The sequence below is a fragment of the Micropterus salmoides genome, unplaced genomic scaffold (assembly GCF_014851395.1).
Source record: "Micropterus salmoides isolate LMB-PRFRI ecotype aquatic unplaced genomic scaffold, ASM1485139v1 Ms_hic_scaffold_2, whole genome shotgun sequence".
Taxonomy (NCBI): Eukaryota; Metazoa; Chordata; class Actinopteri; order Centrarchiformes; family Centrarchidae; genus Micropterus; species Micropterus salmoides.
The window spans coordinates 48,692,535-48,712,172 of record NW_024041150.1 but is presented as its reverse complement, the minus strand read 5'-3'; the positions used below and the strand labels follow the sequence as shown (position 1 = coordinate 48,712,172).

Sequence of the window (19,638 nt, the reverse complement as noted above, 5' to 3'; positions counted from 1 at the left end):
GCTCTGCCTCTGAGTCCTATTTCATCTTCTTCCTGGTTACCTGCTGTCTTAGCATGAAGTCAGGCCACTACGATCCTCCACAAAAGTTTCAGGGCTCCTTGTTGGAGGGTTGAACACCATTCATACAGAAGATATTCCCTCTTCTATAAACACCACCTTTATTTCAGGTCATCTAGATCAAGAGAGACCTGAGTACAGCAGAGAAACACAAACACAGCCTGACAGAACAAAAGCACACAGCCTCACAGACATCACCATATAGATCAGAAGATGAGGGTTTATATTCCATCATCTGGTCTTATGGAGATGGTGGTGCTGAGCTTTGTCTCACACGTTGCCCTAAAATTTTCCACAGGTGTTAAACTGGGTTGATGTCTGGTGACTGTGAAGGCTGCAGCATTTTATTATCATTTTCATCCTGACCAAACAGTTCAGTGAGCCCTGGAGCACGAAGCATCTGCGTTTTTCCCTTAATTTAGCATCCTGGTCAAAAGTCTTCATTTCATTCTCTAAATATATATAGAAAACTGCACTTTCAGTGTCCAGGCCTTAAAGCTCACAAACTCTCCTGACTGAAAACTTAGAATCCATCCAGCCATCGTCAAACGCTTATCCTGCGTACAGGGTTGTGGGGGGCTGTAGCCAATCCCGTCAAGATGAAGTGTAATAACTCTGGTGATCCTCAATAAAAGTATTTCATCATTATCAATAATGCCCATCGCTGCGATTATAAACTAACAGCGTGAGTAAGTTTCCTGACAACTGCAGCAGAGGAGACCGGACAGTAAAGTAGAAACGGGAAACTGTGGTTTGAACTGCTCTGAGAGAAAAAAACACAAAGTGTGATCTCATATCACCAAGTGGTACGATGGGACAAACATCTCTTCAATGGCCGATCTGTAAGTACGATCTGTTCTGTCCACATTTCAGTAACTTCACAGTTAGCAGGTGAGCTGAGCTGGAGAAGAATGAAGGTGAGATACAGGATCAAACTGGCTGGAAAACTTCAGACATTATAAAAACAAAGACAGAAGAGTTTTTTTGATCAGTGAGGCCAAAACAATCAATAAAGAACAGAGAGAGTCAGAAGTTACTGAAATTACAGAGAATGTGACGAGCAAAAAGGAAAGAAGATCATTGTTTAACAGTTTGTTCAGACTTTGTTCTTACTTCACTCTGATACAACCTTTTAGAGCAGGAAGTGAAACCAGCTTTAAAATGTTAAAGGGACAAAGACAGAAACACACAGTGATGTTAAAGCTGGAAGATACTGTGAGTGTTCAGTGAGGATCAGGGTCTCCATCTTCTCTGAGGTGTACAGTTGTTGTGTCTGCAGTAAAACCTCAAACCAACCTGAGTGTGATTTCTCTTTAGTTCTGACCTCACTGCTGTGCTGCACAACAAACCAAGGTGAGTGAACTCCTTCTGCCAGCGTCTGAAACTCACTGTCTCACAAACCCTGACAGAAAAGTCAGTGTTGAGGACACAGCTGGGAAATCAGGATGATCAGTGAAGATGTTTCTACATTCACAGATCAGTTAGTCTCTTAATAACAGGACCTGAGAGGCTTTTCATCCCAGCAGACTCACTTTTCACGACTCAGTTCCAACTGGGTTCCTCACACTGCAAACTCTCACTGTACACCAGTGGCCTGTACTACAAAGCGGGGTAACTGGCTTATCCAGATTAACTTGAGGTTACCCTGTAAACGTGAGCTACACGACATCTGTACTAAGTAGGATATTAATACGCACCACTGTAAAATATTGTTAGAGTTCCTCCTGACTTGTTCCACCGCAGTTTCAGCTGAAATGAAGTTATTCTTAACACAACAGCATTTCGTTCATAAAATACAGATCCAATGTGAGGGTTAATAAACTGAGAAAAAATTCCTAGGTGAAAGTGGCAAATTTCCCTGAAATTAAAGTCACAAAAAATCAAAATCACTCTGGTGTTTTCTTCTGAATACGTCCAATCCACGCCAAAGTCTCCAAGGTGCATGAAAATATGACTTGTGACTACAGCAGTCAGTGATGCTGAGTGAAACAAAGCCTTTCAGTCTGAAGTGAAGTTACTCTTTAATGAAACCACCATCTTTACTGAGAGCTGCTGAAAAAGAACACAAAAAACAGTTCAACCTGCTGCAGCTGCCACTCGCAGATCATGTAGGAACACAAAAGAAACACACTGACAATGGAAAAATGTTTGTTCATCATGTTGATGAAAATGTGACCCTGCAGCATTTTGTTTCTCTGTTTCACATCAGCGCTGCGTGAATGTACGTTTTAGGAAGCAGCGTTGGTTCATGATTTACAACATGAAACATCTTTGAGTCTTAACTGTCTGCAAATGAAGGAACGAGCTGTTATGAAAACATCACAGAGGCTGCTTCAGGTTCAGGTTTTGGTTTCTGGGTTTCTGCTTTATTGCACTTGAAAGGTTATTTAGTTTGGACAAACATGCTAAAGATCATCAGTGTGTCATGTCAACCCTCCAGCCTCTCTGACTGTGAGTCCCAGCAGCTCTCAGCTGTTTGAAGGACAGTCTGTCTCTCTGAGCTGTGAGGAGGACGACAGCTCTGCTGGATGGACGCTGAGGAGGAACACAACCAGAGAAACCAGGACTCATTGTGGAGCTGGCTGGGGAAGATCAGCTGGTTCTTCCTGTAACATCAGCTACATCGTCCCATGGGACAGTGGAGTTTACTGGTGTGAGTCCAGAGAGGGAACAACCAGTAACACCATCAACATCACTGTCACTGGTAAGATCAGACTGTGGAGTTAGTGTTGATGAAGCTGTGTGTAAATGATGAAATGCTGTAGTTTGTCTCTGTGTTGAGGTGGACCAGTGATCCTGCAGAGTCCTGTCCTCCCTGTGATGGAGGGACATGATGTCACTCTGCACTGTAAAACAAAGACCCCTCCCTCCGACCTCCCAGCTGGTTTCTATAAAGATGGCTCCCTCATCAGGACTGAGCCTACAGGTCACATGACCATCCACCATGTTAACAAGTCTGATGAAGGCCTCTACAAGTGTAACATCAGCGGTCGTGGAGAGTCTCCATCCAGCTGGATCTCTGTCACAGGTGAGGAGCTCAAAGATAATTCTCAAACTGACCTGTTTTTGTTTTCTACATTGAGTTCAGCAGGTTTCAGGACAGCAGAGACGATTCATGATGTGACAACATTTCTAACTTTGCTATCTGCACTGTGAAATCTGTTTTGTTCTGCGTCCGTTGATAACCTTGGAAATCAAATATGAAGTGTTGATGCCAGGCTAAAACCAACATGGACAGAGATTATGAATTCACTTCTGTGTGTCTTTCTCTTAGCATACTGTTGAATGTCTCATCCATTTATTTTTATTTCAGTGCAGAAAACCAACACGAGTCATCCTCCAACCACCTCTCCTCCTGGTTCCTCCTCTGCTCTTGAATTTGTGGTGTGGTCTCCGATTATATCTTTATGTGTTTTAATTGTGCTGTTTCTCCTGGTTCTCCTGCTTCTACTGGTGAGACGATGCATCTGTAGGAAACCTCTATGTTAGATACAGACTCAGACAAGAAAAAAAGACTAATTGTGTTTCATATTTTTTATTTACAGCCACTTGCTGCAGTTCACATTAAAAGTCACTTTTTACTCTTGCTATTTACTTTTCTATTAACACTTCTGGAGAGTACACATAATGTGAAATTTTGCAGTAGGATTCTCATTAATTTACACCGCTGTTATACACATTTGGAACTGTAGATGTACAAATTTCCATTTTTCTGAAAATAAAGGATTTCTCATTCAAGATTAACACTGATTTAAATTTCTGCTCCTTTTGGTTCATTCAGCTGCTGAAGTAGAAGTTGGGGATGATGACATCACAGATGACATCACATACAGTGATTCACAGGACGTTGCATATTTGTTGTTGCTAAACGTTGCTAACTTGACTGTGGAGCCTCAAACGTCTAAAAGTGACCAAGGACACAGGACTTGTTAGGAAAAACATTATCAGCTGGTTAGAGTCTTTGCATGTAGAAAACAACAGAATATCACCAGACTTGTACTTTTAGAAACATTAGAGTTTACATACAGAATATGAACGTGTGTCCTAGATTAAAGTAAGATTTTATAACATTGATCATTTAGTGTATTTTCACTCTGCACATAAAACCACATCAGCAGCTTCCTCCTGTTGATTGCAGTGAACTGTGGTGTGGAGTTGGTGGTTTGATACGACAGTGGTGACGATGACGTGTCTGTTAGTTTTTAGCCTTGTGGTGAAATGTGTGAACTTGTGTTAATAGAAGCAAGGAGCTTTGTGGTCGCCAGGCTTCTGCAGATAAATATCTCCAAGTTGTATTTTGTCTTACATCATTGTCAAAGCAGTTGCTATTTATAAATGTCATGGTTTACGCAATTCCTGTTTTAGTATATGACTCCCTGTCTCTGTGTTCTCGTTCTTTTGTCTTTGATCATGTTTTATCAGATATGCAGACGTTCTGTGTTTTCTGTTTTCTTTGATACATTCGTCCTTGTGTGTGTTGTTGGCTTTATTTCCTGCCTCTTGTGTCTTGTCTAGCTTTGCTTCCTTGTGAGTGTTGAATTTCCCTGACTGTGCCTTGTTGTGCCTCCTCCCTCTTGAGTGTCTTCCCCTGCCTTCAGTTTTATGAGAATAACGCCCTCCAAGATTCAAATCTGTCAAACCCGGTTGTGGCCTGTGTTTTGTTCCCATGTGATCATGTGGTTTTGTCTGTAGGTTCATTACTTCTCTTATACCAAACAGTTTCCTCATAGCTGCTGTAGGGAAAACCGTACAGACAACCTGACACGTGGTGGTATACAAAGAGGAAGGAGGGAGGAGGCTTTTATGGCTGTCAAACTGCTGTTGATCTTATTTCTGCAACACGTTCTCACTCACTCACATATGGATGTATGGTCAAGAGCATCAGTTTGTAACACTCTGGGGAGCCCCTTAGCATCATAGGTCAACGCACTGGGAGAAGCCATGTCGTGACATATTGCAACGCTACAGGTAGGTGTGCGATATTTACTAGAAAAGTCAGAGTAACGAGGTAGTTGGGTGGACTTTCACACAGGAGACAGGAGACACTTCCTGTGTTAAACAGAAAGTAATTTTGAATGTTTGTATTGAAGTAAGAATTTTCTGTTTCAGTTTTATTGTTAACTTGACCAGATGTTGCATTTTTATTGTTAACATGAACACGGCGCCGTACAAAAACGGCACTAAAGGGGTACCCAGGCCATGAAAAAGCGATGCCAAGGGGTCTTGACCAAACATCCATATGACGAGTTGGGAGTGAGAAGGTGTTTATTTCAGCGGCAGAAGGAGGGACCATCAGTCCAGAGGGTGCTGGGTGAGTCCAATCTGCTGGACGTGTGTTTCAGTCTAAATGTTGAGAGATGATCACTGCTGCTTCCAATGTTAGATGGTTGCCTCTGTCTCCTAAAACTTTCATTTATCTACACATCTTTGAAGGAAATGTAGCAACTTCCTGATTCTGATGTTAGACATATATTTTAATACAACCATTATTGATTAACACATTTACTTAAGGGTAAATATATAAATATTAAGATGTTGGTGTTTCAGATCCTACCACTAGTCGCCCTAGTCTTAAGGTTCATGTGATCAAAGATCACAACTATTAAACCAAAAACAATCGATAAAACAAAAGTAAAAGCATCAAAGCAGCAATTAAAATCAGGCCGTGGCGGCAACAGTCTTTTCTAACTGACAGCTGATTTTGTTTTTACTTTATTGAAAAATGAGACACAGAGTTGTAATTTTATTTAGTTTAGAAATGATGCTCGGTGGTGACATCAGCAATGACACCATCAAACGGTTGGTCCAATCCCTCGCCATCTTCTCTGAGTGGAGCTGTTCTCGTGGAAACAGGAGGGTGTCTTCCTGCAGAGTTAAGTAATCATTTTATTAATCACCTGATAAATTAACCTGGATATTGATTGTGTGATGAAGATGAACTGTAGCTATAACTAAACAAATAAATGACTATAACATTGGTGTCTGAATTTTCATTTACTGCTCAGGTCACCGTTTAAAGTTGTCTAATTCTTTGGTTTTGACCAAATACCTGCAGAACTAATGACATTTCCTGTTACGGAGGAAACTTTTCCTGCTGTTCAATATGAACATTGATTCGAGTTAAAGAATCAGGATCCAGAGACGAGATGTTGTCCGAATGGTGTATTTCAACCGTGTAGTTGAAGCTTGTGTGGGGCTTGCCTAGGTGTGCATTTGTATTAGTGTGTGTGTGAACAGAACACACACACAGAAACATAGGTAAATTAAGCAAAAACTAACATCTCCAAGCAGAACATACAAATAACATAAGAAGTTACAGATTTACATGATGCATATTAGTACAAATTAGTAAAAAGCAACACAGTTGAACATTTATAAAGTTAAAATACAGTTCCCTGCCCTTCTACGCCTCTTCATGGAAAGCCATGCCTCCCTGCCCATCCATGTGCATACACGGAAAGCCTGAGGCAGAGAGTAATAGCAAAGACCCCAAAACAACTGCAACGGTTGTTTGTAAGCTCTCTGGTATGTGCTTACATGGACGCGCCAGCAGGAAGACCCAGCTGAACACTTAGTAAAGCCAGGACACTAAATTACATGCTGTGAGGCCACTTGAATCATATGGTATCTCACAAAAGTGAGTACACCCCTCACATTTCTGCAAATATTGGATTATATCTTTTCATATGACAACACTGAAGAACTGAAACTTTGCTGCGATGTAAAGTAGTGAGTGTACAGCTTGGATAACAGTGTAAATTTGCTGTCCCCTCAAAATGACACATCACACAGCCGTTAATGTCTAAACCGCTGGCAACAAAAGAGAGTACACCCCTACTTTAAGATGACTGCTATAGGCTGATGTGCTGGGATTGTGAGCCTGAACTAATGTTACGCTTGATTTAGCAAATGTTAGCTTGCTAACATGCTAAACTGAGATAGTAAACACTATAATGTTGTTAACATTTAGCTGCTAGCAGTGCTGTACTTATTAGAAGGTCAGTGTTACCTGTGAGCCTTTGTCGATATAAAGACAACATGAGAACAGTGGCTACGCAGTATGGTGAGAAGACCACCAGGTGGCGGATCGCGTTCAGCACAGTTGTCTGGGTTGGATCTGCAGTATATGAAGCTTTTCCATCGCGATCTAGAAAAACAAACACACCTGGTCAGGTGAACGTCTAAAATGTTATGCTCACTAAACCACATTTACCGCCACGCTATGAAACTCGGTTCAGCAACACTTGGCTCTGAACATTAAAGGAAAAGTGGATGGATCCTGTATCAGCTTTGACTGTGAGATGTGGTTTCTTCACTTTAATGTATAAACTGTATTTATACAAAAAACAAATCAAATGTAATACATCACACTGCCTCTGTTTGTTTTCATCTATATGTATTTACTATTGTTTATTGCAGTGTGGTGATATCTGTGGCCAAAAGTTCACATAAAGACATGAAGCTTCACTTCAATTTTAAACAAGCTACTGTGGCAGCAAAACAAATTATATTTAAACTCTCACACCAAAGTTTATTTTCCAAAAATACAGAACAACAGTGTTATGATTTAATATAGTCAATAACTGAGCTTCAAAATGAGCTGCAACAATTTCTACAAGCCAGCAGGTGTCACTGTGCTCTCTGTTTCCAGAGCCCTAAAACTTCAGGCGCACCTAACACCCTCAGCCAGTCACCACCTGCACTGCTTTAAGATGAACCTCACACCACACTGGGTGAGTTTGTAACGGAGTTTAAGGTTGTATATGCTAACATTATAATGAATGTAAATTAGTACACACTAAAGTTCATTAAGTTTTGGCCATTAGCAGCAGTCTCAAGAAAAGGAAAAGATGGTTCTAAAAGGAGAAAAGCCCAGAAGGAAAGTGGCACTAAATGATGCAAAATGACAGATATTGTCACCAGCAAGAGATATGTTTAGTATAAACATTATTCTCCTTAAAATCTGTAACAGTAACCACCTCTGTGTGTAAAACCTCAAGTGTAACTACTGAACCTCCTGAGCTTCTCCAAATTTACAACTGACCAAAATATCAACTGAGCAGCTTTCTCACCTCTGACAAACAGCCAGCTGGGTGGAGACTCTCCATGACCGCTGATGTTACACTTGTAGAGGCCTTCATCAGACTTGTTAACATGGTGGATGGTCATGTGACCTGTAGGCTCAGTCCTGATGAGGGAGCCATCTTTATAGAAAACTTTGATGTTGGCGGTAGGGGTCTTTGTTTTACAGTGCAGAGTGACATTATCTCCCACCATCACAGGGAGGACAGGACTCTGCAGGATCACTGGTCCATCTCAACAAACATAATACAAACAGGATCAGTCATTTATCTGAACATGGAGAAAGATGAGAAAATGTGTTTATATGTACAACCAGTGAATCTAAACATGTTTGATAAATGTCAGAGAAAAAATATAATTTAAAAAAGACTAAGAAAAAAAAAACATATATACAGTCTCAGGAAAATGTGAAAAATTTGGAATAACCTTGATTTCTGCATAGACTTGAATAAACACAGTCTGCTTAAACTAATACCACACAATTATTTGTTTTCATGTTTTTATTATGCACACTGTAAAATTCAAATTGCAGGGTGAAAAATAGTATGTGAACCTTTTGATTTAATAACTGGTTGACTGAAACTTGACTAAAACAGCAGTAACCTCACCCAAACATTCCCTGTAGTTGCCGATCAGACATGAACAAGGTCTAGAGGAATTTTCCCAAGGATTAGCCTTCCTGCAAAAATGACTGGACGAGCACAGCACAGAATCCTAGAGTGTCAGCTGAAGACTTATAGAAATCTCTGGAACATGCTAACATATCTGTTGACAACTCTACAGTATGTAAAACACTAAACAAGAATGGAGTTCATGGGAGGATACCACGGAGGAAGCCACTGCTGTCCAAAAAACCCCATAGCTGGCCATCTGAAGTTTTCAAAAGGGCACCTAGATGTGCCACAGCACTACTGGCAAAATATTCTGTGTACAGGTGAAACCAAAGTGGAGTTGAACATCAAAACCTCATCCCAACGTTGAAGTATGGTGGAGGGGGAATCATGGTTTGGGGCTGCCTCAGGGCCAGGAAGGGTTACTATTGACGTAAAAATCAATTCCAAACTTTATCAAGCAATTTTGCAGGACAATTTATGCCGATCTGTCCGCCAATTGAAACTCAGCAGAAGATGAGTGATGCAACAGGACAACAACCCAAAGCACAGAAAAGTCCTGACCTTAACCTGATTGAGATGCTGTGGCATGAGTGCGATACCTATGTTTACAAAAAAAAAAACCTTTTGCAAAAAACCTTTTGCATCTCTAAATCTATAATTGTTTTAAGCTATGCTAGTTTGTGATGCTACAATGACTTCCTGCTTATATAGTCCATTGCTCTTGATTGGACAGCACTACATATGTTTCTCACCAACCTATTTTTAGATGTTACTTTAAACTTTAATGATGAAACTACCTAGTAGTTACTGGGAACCTAGGAAGTACTTTGTGTTCCAAATTAGTGATGGATGTATGGAGAGGTGTTGCAACCCAACCCCGGGTAGATAGAGTGCAGGTCCTTACTGCTGATTCAAGCAAACATCACCAAAGTAACCCTCTCTTACATGAAAACCTCTCGTGCTGTGTACTTTTGTGGAGTTCTGCAGTGATTTCGGCACACTTTTAAGCACCAGCTCTAGTCTGCCATATTTCAAACACCATACCTGTTAATACAACCTTAATAGGCATAATTTGCGATGTTTGTTTTCAGGAAACTATAATTGGAACCAAAAAGCTGAGAATGTTTGTTTGTATTATTTTGGAAGGGTTAAAATTCTATTTGGTTCTTTTTATCATTCCTACCATGTATAGTGATGTTGACAGAGTTGCTCCGCTGTCTTGCAGGAGACTCACACCAGTAAATAGCGCTGTCAAGGGGCTTGGCTGTATAGAGGATGCAGCCAAAGTGGGTCAGAGTCCCCCATAGACCTCCACAGCTGGAAAACCTGCCACCTTCAGGAGTTGTGTTCCTCATGACCTTCCATTCATGAACGCTGCTGTTGTCGCCACAGCTCACATTCAAATTCTCATATTCAAACAGCTGAGACGTGTCGCCAAACACTGTGAGAGAGGCCAGGTTAGAATCATCTGTGGACACACACAGACTCTCACTTAGAGTTAAAGTCAAAGTGCGTTCAGCTGCAGTTCCTCTAGTGTCCACTAGATGCTGCTCCAAGAAAACACTGAATTGTATTGAAGTTAATTTGGAAATCCACACATTCAGCTCTCAGTACATAATCTTACACAGTCTCATGAAGATTTCAGTATGTTTATTGTGTAGTGCACTGAAAATGTCAAAACACAGAGTCAAGTGGGATTTTGGGATACAAATATTTACCTTTGATCAGCAGCCAGCTAGATGGAGACTCTTGACTGTGGATGTTACATTTGTAGGCACCTTCATCAGACTTGGAAAAATTGTGGATGGTCATGTGACCTGTAGGATACGTCCTAATACGGGAGCCATCTTTATAGAAACTAGCTGGGAGGTTGTATGAAGTGGTCTTTGTTTTACAGTGCAGAGTGACATCATCTCCCTCCTTCACAGGGAGGACAGGACTCTGCAGGATCACTGGTCCACCTCGACACAGACAAGACAAATGTGGCATCAGGCATGTAAATGCTCCGTACTTGTATAGCGTCTTTCTAGTCTTTTCGACCACTCAAAGCGCTTTTACACTACATCTGCATTCACCAGTCACACACATTCATACACTGAGCCTAAGTGCTCCAACGGAAACTAACATTCACACTCACTCATACAAATCGGGGTTCAGTATCTTGCCCAAGGACACTTCGACACGCAACCAGGGGGAGCCAGGGATTGAACCGCCGACCTTCCAATTAACGGCCAACCCGCTCTACCTCCTGAGCCACAGCCGCCCGCATGTGAGGATTTGGGCCAGACAGAAACTGAATTTTACTGGAAGTATTAAGAAAAGCAGGAATGTCTTTAACCTCTGGCTTCATCGGGACTTAACATTATATAGCTTTTATCTAAAGCTGAGGCGCTTTCTTGTTTCTTTTATGAAATATGAGCTAACAAAACTCACAAATTTGAGGCTGTACTTTCTAATATACTTAATGAAAAAAATTTGATGAAACCCCCTGATGTCAAATGAATTGCTCTTTCCTAATGCATGTCCTTTATATTTTGTAAATGTTTGTTTAGTTTTCTATGTTTTTGACCTTATTTTGAGTATTTATGTCTCATTGCAATGATTTTTCCTTACATCCCTTTCTTTTTCATACTCATATCATGTTGTTTCTTTTTATTGTTGTTATCAGCTCTCCTGTATTGTGTCGTGTACTAGTTTGTATCTATTGTTTTTAGTAAAAATGTTTTGTTTATCATAGCTGAAAAAAATTGCTCTGCAGGATAACTTTTTTTTTTATCTGAACATGGGAAGAGATAGTAAAACGTTTTCCATCAACAACTACAGAGTTTGATCCAAAGCTAGTGAATGTTAGAGGATGAATATAACAAAAAAACTTTAAGAAAAGCTTTGAACTTTTGAAGGATGTACGTGTAAATCAAAACAAATGTCACTTGGTGGTTGCGACTGCAATTTAAGATTATTGCAAGGGTGTTTTAAGGTGTTTTACAAGGTTGTTGAGAATGCTGTTCTAGTTAGATCATCAAACAACATGAGAATCTCTCATCAGACCGCTTCACAATATTGGAACTCCCCGAAACAGACAATCCTATAATAACAACATAACATTCAACAGGTGGACAACTTGTTATTTTGGTTGCTAAGTTGGCTGGTTGAATATTAGCAGGAGCCTGTACTTATCGAGGTAACTTTGGGGTTAACAGGGTTTTCAGTGCCACGACGGTGGTTCATTTCTTACCGGGTTAGATCGCCATGGTAACTTTTGCTGAACGGCCTGCTCTGGAGCAGGTTATGTTCCAGATAAGAGATCAACTCTGTAAAAGTAGATCGGCCGTACTGCCTACTGATCAATCAACTCTCTTGGAAAATGACATCACCATCTGTAGAAGATCCCACAGTTTTATAGGCTACTTTTATATTTGCTGCGGTGATGCGGAGAAACTTTTGTTTAGCAATATCATCCTACAGAGACTGATTGAAGTAGGCTCCTGAAGCCTTGTAGGCTTCTTCCTACTGTAGGTTTTTAAGACGTAAGAGTAAGCCTACTCACCATTTTGAAATGTGTTTATATCTTTTACTTGCTCCCAGGTCCGTTTTACAAAACCTGTCACAGCCCTTAAAATAAATTGGTTTCATTTTCAGTTCAAGGCTGAATATTATGAACATATAATTTGGTATGCAGATGAAAATCAAGTAGGTTAGAAGCTATCTTGTATAATGGAGACCTGGGTAGTTAATGTGGGAGAGTTTTCAGTAGCCTAAATTTTGAAATACATACCTTGTAGCATGAATGGATCTTTTGTTTTGTTGGTTTAAGAAGTTAATTTAGAACAATGTTTGGAACATTGTGTGTTAAATAAAACAATGAGTGACAAGAAGTTTTTAAACTGAGTTGAAATGAACACTTATTCATTAAGGCTTTTAATTAATATGGAAACGCTGGCACACAGCTGAGCTAAAAGAATAAGGCTAAAATTGTCATCACCACCATAAGAACACATCATATAAACGCATTCATATTATTGGCTAAGCCTGTAAATTGAGGCATTCATGCCGCCTGGGACTGTCTTTCTTGTTAGCTGCAGCTTCCAACTTAGACTGTATCCATATGTCTAATATTACAGTTTGCTCTTCGTTTGTAAAATCTCTTCTGTGACTAGACTTGTCCATGTTTGCGGTCATCTGCTGCTAACATCGTCTCTTCTACGTGAACGCACTCATGTCTGGATTTGGAAACCCCGGGTTAACTTACTTAAGATATCCTGGGTATGTTGAACTGATATTTTAAAAACCTTAATCTAGGATTTGTTAAATCACGTGAACCTTTATTAACTGACAAAAGTACAAAGAAAAGATTTTCTATAGTTTGACTGACCAGCGTAATTGTATTTTGTAAATATAAACAAAGTTAAAATTTCATGCTTGTAAAATACTCAACAACAGTTGGGACAGAGGCACGTTTGCCATTGTTAAACATCACCTTTTCTTTTAATAGCACTTTCTAATCATTTGGAAGACACACTGTTGTAGCCCGGTCCATGTGGGATGAACAGAAATCTGCATCGTCTCTGCATACAATTGATAGATGGCCTTCCTCCTTCTGCAGTTTCAGGTTGCGTTTTTGGGATTCAGCGGTGCACTGTGTGAAGTGACAATGGTTTACTGAAGTATACCCGAGCCCACGTGCCTATATTTGTCATAGAAACACGATGGTTTCTTAGGCAGTCGCGCCTGAGGGCTCAAAGGTCACACATTTAAAAGTGGTTTCTGAATTCCCTGAATCTTTTCATAATATCATGCACCTTGGGCCTCAGCTGAGAGGTTTTTATTATGTGTAAGTTTTATTGTTGTGATCACATCTTAGCCACCGCTAATTCAGTTAGAAATTATGTTTCACACAGACACAGTCTTTGTATGCAAACTCCTTTTAACTCGGCACTGTTACACAGATCACATAAATGCTATTTGGCCTAAATACAACCACAGATATGCAGGAAGCAACCTAAAGTTTCTTTTACACCTTTTGTTTTTTGACCACATGTGGTCACCCCACTGCCTTATACATGCACACCTCTTGTTCTCTTAGCTTAGTGCATCTGGTGTGTTTTAATTTACTTAACTAACAAATGCTTGTGTAGACACATGCTGGTTTCCATTAAAATGCTGCAGAGAACTCTGAATCCTTCATCCCACTATCTATCGATGGTCATTTTGTTAGAATTATTAATTTAATTATTTGCCAAAATTCCAAATTAATACTTTAGTATAAGTCATGATTCATCATTGTGTCTGCAGTTTCTCAGTTGTTGGGCGCCCAAGGAGCTCATTCTCTTACAAACAATGATTCATTTCCCTTTATAGTTATCAGTTCCTTTTAAAACAATTAATGTGAATCAGAAGTGTAACCTGTCAATCACACACAGAGACAGTTTTGGACTCTTCCCATGTTGACCTCACAAGTTGTAAAAGTTTCTTTTATCTAACAACAAGAGCCATCGTTTGCCTTCAGGGCTTTCTGGCAGAAAGTCTTTTTGCCTTTATTTCCCCCCAAACCAAACCAAGTCTTAATACTTTCTAAGGGCAAACTTCTCCGTGTGTGAAAGATGTGATTTTCACGTTTGTCATGTTGGATGCGTTGCCAAGTCTGCGGTTGGAGTAGTTGCATGTAAAAAGTAAGAAGGAAGAAGAAGAGGAAATACTCGTGTGGCCTTTCCAACCTGCACACTGATATGTAGTTTTATGCATCTTACTTGTGACGGTGATGTTGACTGTGTTGCTGCTGTCTCTGTGTTTAGATTCACACCAGTACACTCCACTGTCGACCTGTTTGACGGTCATTATGCAGGATGGAGTCTGACTGCTTCCGTCCGATCCACACGGCATCAACGTTTGATTCCTATTGGTGTTCAGAAAAGGTGACACTGTAATGGCTCTGTTAATAAATCATTGCCCAGTCAGCTAATGCTAATCTGGCACATCATAATCCAGCCTGGTACATTGCAGTTAGAAGATGGTAAAGAATAGTCAGGATCCCCGAGTTCTACGTTTAAGATCACATCGATATGTTTATCATTTGAATCAGGATCTTCAGACATTCAGAGCTGAGTAGCAGCTTGTCAGTCTGTGAAATGAACGTTTGCTAATGTCACATTAGCTCAGTAGCTAAAGATCAGACGGGATGATGAGAGATTTAACACATTAAGTTGATGTCTGATAACCTCGACTTTAATTGTCAGACATGACTTACCAGCAAGCAAACAAACCTAACAAACAATAGATTATTTGCACAGTGATCATCAGGAATGGAAAGTACACAGTAATAGGATAGAAAAGTAAAGTTTCTTTAAGAGATTCTGTTGTGTGATGTTAGACTGACCCTGCCGTGTATCTCCACACCGTCCATTCACCAGAGCTGGTGCTGTCACAGCTCACAGTGACTGTCTCATACTCAAAATACTGAGACCAGCTGGGAGTGACCATCAAAGAGGCTGGAGAGAGAAACAAAAAAATAGCATATTTAATTTTAGACGGGCTGTTTTCTAGACTCTTCGGGTTGCACACTGTCACTAGTGAGACCGCCACCTTCAAGACTGACTACAGAGAGGGCTTTTCTTCTTTTTTGCAAGTTTTGCAACCATCAAGATCAAGTTCAAGTTTATTTATTTAGCACATTTAAAAACAACACTAGTTGACCAAAGTGATTTCCACAATAGACAACAAATATACATGACAACAGTGGAAAAAGTAGTTCTCCCTCACGTTAGGAAGGGGAGGGTGAGACTAGGAGGGCATCTTTATCAACAAATGCCACTAAATCCAACACACTGGCCCTTTAAGCACAGCACTAGAGGTAATGTACTTTCCACCACAGAGGGTCAGCTGATCCATGACTTACAGACTGATCAGAAAGTTACAGTCAGTAACAAAGAAGTCGACAGGTTCAGCAAACAAAGAGCAGAAACAGGAACAGAGACATGAACATCAGTTGTTTTTATTTGGTTGCCATCAGAACTTCCCGTCAACCCAACCTTAACCCCGGCCACCTGACTGCCACATCCACCTGGGGTTCACGCAATCAAGCCCACCTGCTGACACACCTGCCTGTCATTCTCATCAGTTCATCAAGATATATAACAACATAAACTTTAAAGAAGCAGTTGAGCAAGAAAAAACAAAGCAGCCCAAAATATCAATCTTTCTTAAAAATAAAGACGGGATAGCAGCAAGCTATGGTGTTTATGCATGTTTTTATGTTTGTTTAATAGATGATTTTATTAGATGGGTTTGGGGTGTTTAATTATTGCTGTGAGTTTAATTTGATTTCATATTGGACTTGTGTGTGTGCGTCTCCTCCTGGGCTGACATGATTTTAGATTACCTACACTTGTGTAGATGGACTCTTGAGAATGACGGCTTTAGTGGCCACTGAGATGATGACCCATTACTGGTGACTTTATTTTATATATATTATATTTATTTTAAACATGTCTTTTAGTCTCTTAAGTGTTTTCTTGCTTTTATCATATATTTGTTTTTATGGATTTTATTGTCTTTGCACTTGTTACAGCACTTTGTAACTTGTTTTTGAAAAGTGCTTTATAAATAAAGATTACTATTATTATATTATTATTATTATTATTACCTACACCAATCAGTGGTCAAAAGGCAGGCCCACAGGCTGTAAAAGTGTGCAGAAGAAAAAAAGAGCACAGAAGATTGGGATTCTGCGGCAAGCGTGGAGAGGACAGAGATGCAGCGTACGAGAGATGGGTGGTGTTGACAATGGAAAAGTAATGGAAGCGGCCCCAGAAAGAGGTGATGGGAATGTGACAGCAGCATGCAGTGCTGACGTGGACACCACGAGCCGTGGATAGATGGTCAGTGCTGGGACCAGCCGGATTTAATAAATTACTTTATACAGCAAAAAGCTCAAGAGAGTGCGTCTATAATGTGAGTAAAATGTATTATTTATTTGACCAAACACTAAATGTGTCATGCAACTAGTAATCAATCCACACATTTGTGTTTTGTGTTCATAATGCCTAAGAGCAGACGTGAAATATTTTGTCGTTGATCCTCATCTTTTTCGCATATGTCATTGTGCACTGTCACTGTTAGGATCACGTTTTCATATACGAGAAGTTGCGCTGTAAGGGAACTTTATTGTCACATACATGTAGAGAAATTCATTGTCTGCATTTAACCCATCCCTCAATGGAGCAGTGGGCAGCCATTGTGCAGCACCTGGGGACCAACTCACAGGTCAGTGGCACTGACTGGAGAACCTAACATGTTTTTGATCACCGGTTAAGCTATGATTTAATCTCACAGTTTCCACATGCATATAATTTATCAGTTGCACAACTGTTTAATTCGTCTGCCTGCACAACGATGCAGTGTATATATTTGTTAATTTTTTCTTTTTACGTCTACACTTTTTATATTTGAAGCTTATTTTATATCTATTTATTGTATTTTTCATTGTTTTTATTTATACATACATCTTTTTCTTTTTATTGTAGGCATTTGAGAATTTCAGTGTTCAATTTCTGTGCAGCGCATTCCCCTGTGGCTGGTCATTTTAAAGCTGCAAGCTTGCGACCTCTGACATGTATAGCAATTGTAAGTCGCTTTGGATAAAAGCGTCAGCTAAATGAATAAATTTAAAATGTAAAGCTAAGGTTGGACTTCTAGTCATGTGCAAGTCCTCCACATTAAACAAGATTAAGTCCTCTGCAACATCACAAAGATGGATATATATTCTGATCTGACGCAATGATCAGCAGGACGACATCATTTGTCTTAACTGAACTGTTACAAATCTGTAGGGTCAGGGAAACAACATGGTTTGGGTTAAAATGAGTACTTGGTTAGTAATTAGGTTAGGTTTGTTACGGTTAGTGGTGGGCAGCAAACACACATGAAAGATCATCTGAGATTTTACAGCGTATACAGAATATATATAAAATTATTACAAAGTCCGCTTCTAAATGCTTTAAATAATGTATCACACACACACACATCAGGTTTGAAACTCACCACGAGTGCTGGCAGACGTCCGGCAGACGCTCAACAACACTGCAACAACAGTCACTGTCAGATCACTGTGTGTGCGCGCAGGAACATACATTACACAGCTACATACACACTTAAAGATTCAGCTTCACAAACTGTCATTAAAACATTTGGTAACGATTAAACAATTCAGCGTCTTTTCTGTAAAGTAATCCACCAAAGCTAAATGAAAACACATCTCTTTTTAACTGTTGGTTTGACTTAAACTGAGTATTATTTATGGTAACAAGTTTTCTGTACTTACAGAGTAAAAGGTGAGTCACTTTCATGGTGCCTGCAGGCTAAAGATTCACTGACCATGTGGCGACAACATCCTCTTGAACAAACCACAGGTAGGGTGGGGGAGATGTGAGAACAGCAAACAGTGGAGTAAAAAAACTTTTTTTAAAAAACATTCTGGCATTCATCATCTATTAGCATTTATTTAATGTATTCTCATTTTAAAAGTTTTGTGTCATTATCTTGCTTTTCGCTGCTTTTCAAGTGACAACACAAAACTCACATCCTGTTTCATTAAACGTGGCTTCAAGTTCTGACACTTCAGAATAAAAGAACAGACAGCTGCATGAAGGAACAACAGTAAAGATTTTTATCAAAAGAAATCGACTCCGGTTCTTTTTAGCAGCTTTAGAGTTTCTCTCATCATTCACTCACCTTTTCTTGTAAAGAAACAATTCAGTGTTAAATGAAAAAGAGTCAGATGTTCAACACGAGTTACTTTTTTTGAGTTTGGTGTCTACACTAGTGTGCACTGGTTCCAGGAAACGACCACAGGCTTGCACTCTGAGTCTGACACTAACTCTCACCTCTGCTTTTATGTCACCAAACCAGCTTTCACCACTGTATAAAAATGTACTCACTATATCAGCTGCTGAAATCAGATATCTTGAGATGGAGATATATATAGTCCAGCCTATTGAGGATTTTAGGATTGGTTGTTGCATGCTGTGTTGCATCATGACAGTAGCAAAAATAAGAAATCACCTGGAGACAAAAGTATTTAAATCAAAAAGCAAAACTACAATTTTTCACTAACAGGCACTAAAGGTTATCTAAGCTATCAATCAAATGTGAGAAGCGAGTCTCCACAAGTTAACAAGTACTCAGTTTACTGTTTGACTCTGATACATAAATGAATCTGATGAGCCCCAAAGCTTCAACTCAGTCTCTTCAGTATTCTTCAGCAAACGGGAAATATGGAGGTTAGCAAGTCTGTACGACTCCAGGTGAGTCAGCCACACAGCAGTGAGTCTTTGCGTAGTTACAAATGGGAAAAGGATTTTAAATAAAGTTTTTGTACTTCTGGAACTGAACCTGGAGGATCCGGTTTTACTTTCGCTCTTTATCAGGCAGACTTCTCTTTGTCAACCAAAACAAAGCGGTCAATAAATAATAATTATCTTCATTTACATTGTTGTTTGGGGGTCAGTTGTTTAAAAATAAAACGGTATAGTGAAAAACCTAAATTTAAACTGTGTAGCTATTTCTGTAAGCAGGTTATAACTTCACTATCAACAGGTAAACCCAAAGAGCCCGAAAGCTCCTGTCGTTCTGGTCTTTTTTGGGGGTGCTACACTGCTAACATTGCTATTACAGCAGCTACTTTTATCAACATTAAACTATTAAATGTTACTGCCATTGCTGAAACTACGACTGATTTTACTGCTTGGATTACTGACACCAGACTTCCTGATACCTTTATAACTTGTTGAAACTGGTTTCTGTCCCGCACTGGGGTTGCTTGCAAAAGGCTGCATTGTGGTAAAAAGTGTGAGATGTAAGGTGGGAGGAAGAAAACCTGTGGTGCTAGCAG

At 39.8% G+C, this 19,638-nt stretch overlaps 2 protein-coding genes across 3 annotated transcripts; one reads left to right on the top strand and one right to left on the bottom strand.

Annotated features, from left to right (window-relative positions):
- Positions 1-2,466: 2,466 nt before the first annotated feature.
- On the top strand, positions 2,467-3,801 carry LOC119912019 (Fc receptor-like protein 5; the record flags this gene model as incomplete). The annotated part of the gene is made up of 3 exons (XM_038730992.1): positions 2,467-2,761; positions 2,840-3,085; positions 3,371-3,801. Coding segments are annotated over 3 exons (717 nt in total), but the record flags the coding sequence as incomplete, so codon positions are not given.
- A 1,936-nt stretch (positions 3,802-5,737) lies between these two features.
- On the bottom strand, positions 5,738-18,619 carry LOC119912633 (Fc receptor-like protein 5). 2 transcript variants are annotated; one of them, XM_038731915.1, is made up of 10 exons: positions 18,480-18,619; positions 18,070-18,139; positions 17,790-17,828; positions 15,127-15,238; positions 14,501-14,646; positions 10,472-10,714; positions 9,937-10,221; positions 8,130-8,372; positions 7,067-7,204; positions 5,738-5,922 (listed from the first exon to the last, which is right to left on the bottom strand). In XM_038731915.1, exons 2-10 carry the CDS (start codon positions 18,092-18,094, stop codon positions 5,810-5,812), a joined length of 1,344 nt encoding a protein of 447 aa, XP_038587843.1. In that variant the 5' UTR covers positions 18,095-18,139; positions 18,480-18,619; the 3' UTR covers positions 5,738-5,809. The 2 variants fall into 2 exon arrangements, with proteins under 2 accessions (XP_038587843.1, XP_038587844.1); XM_038731916.1 differs by having other exon boundaries at positions 9,937-10,194; positions 18,070-18,141; positions 18,480-18,600.
- Between the last annotated feature and the right edge of the window lie 1,019 nt (positions 18,620-19,638).

Excerpts from the sequence above, each read along its gene's own strand:
- LOC119912633 (XM_038731915.1), bottom strand. The coding sequence starts at position 18,094 with ATGAAAGTGACTCACCTTTTACTCT. Across the intron at positions 15,239-17,789 it reads GACGTCTGCCAGCACTCGTG|CCTCTTTGATGGTCACTCCC; the intron begins GTGAGTTTCAAA and ends TTCTCTCTCCAG. Across the intron at positions 7,205-8,129 it reads CAGCTGGCTGTTTGTCAGAG|ATCGCGATGGAAAAGCTTCA; the intron begins GTGAGAAAGCTG and ends TTGTTTTTCTAG.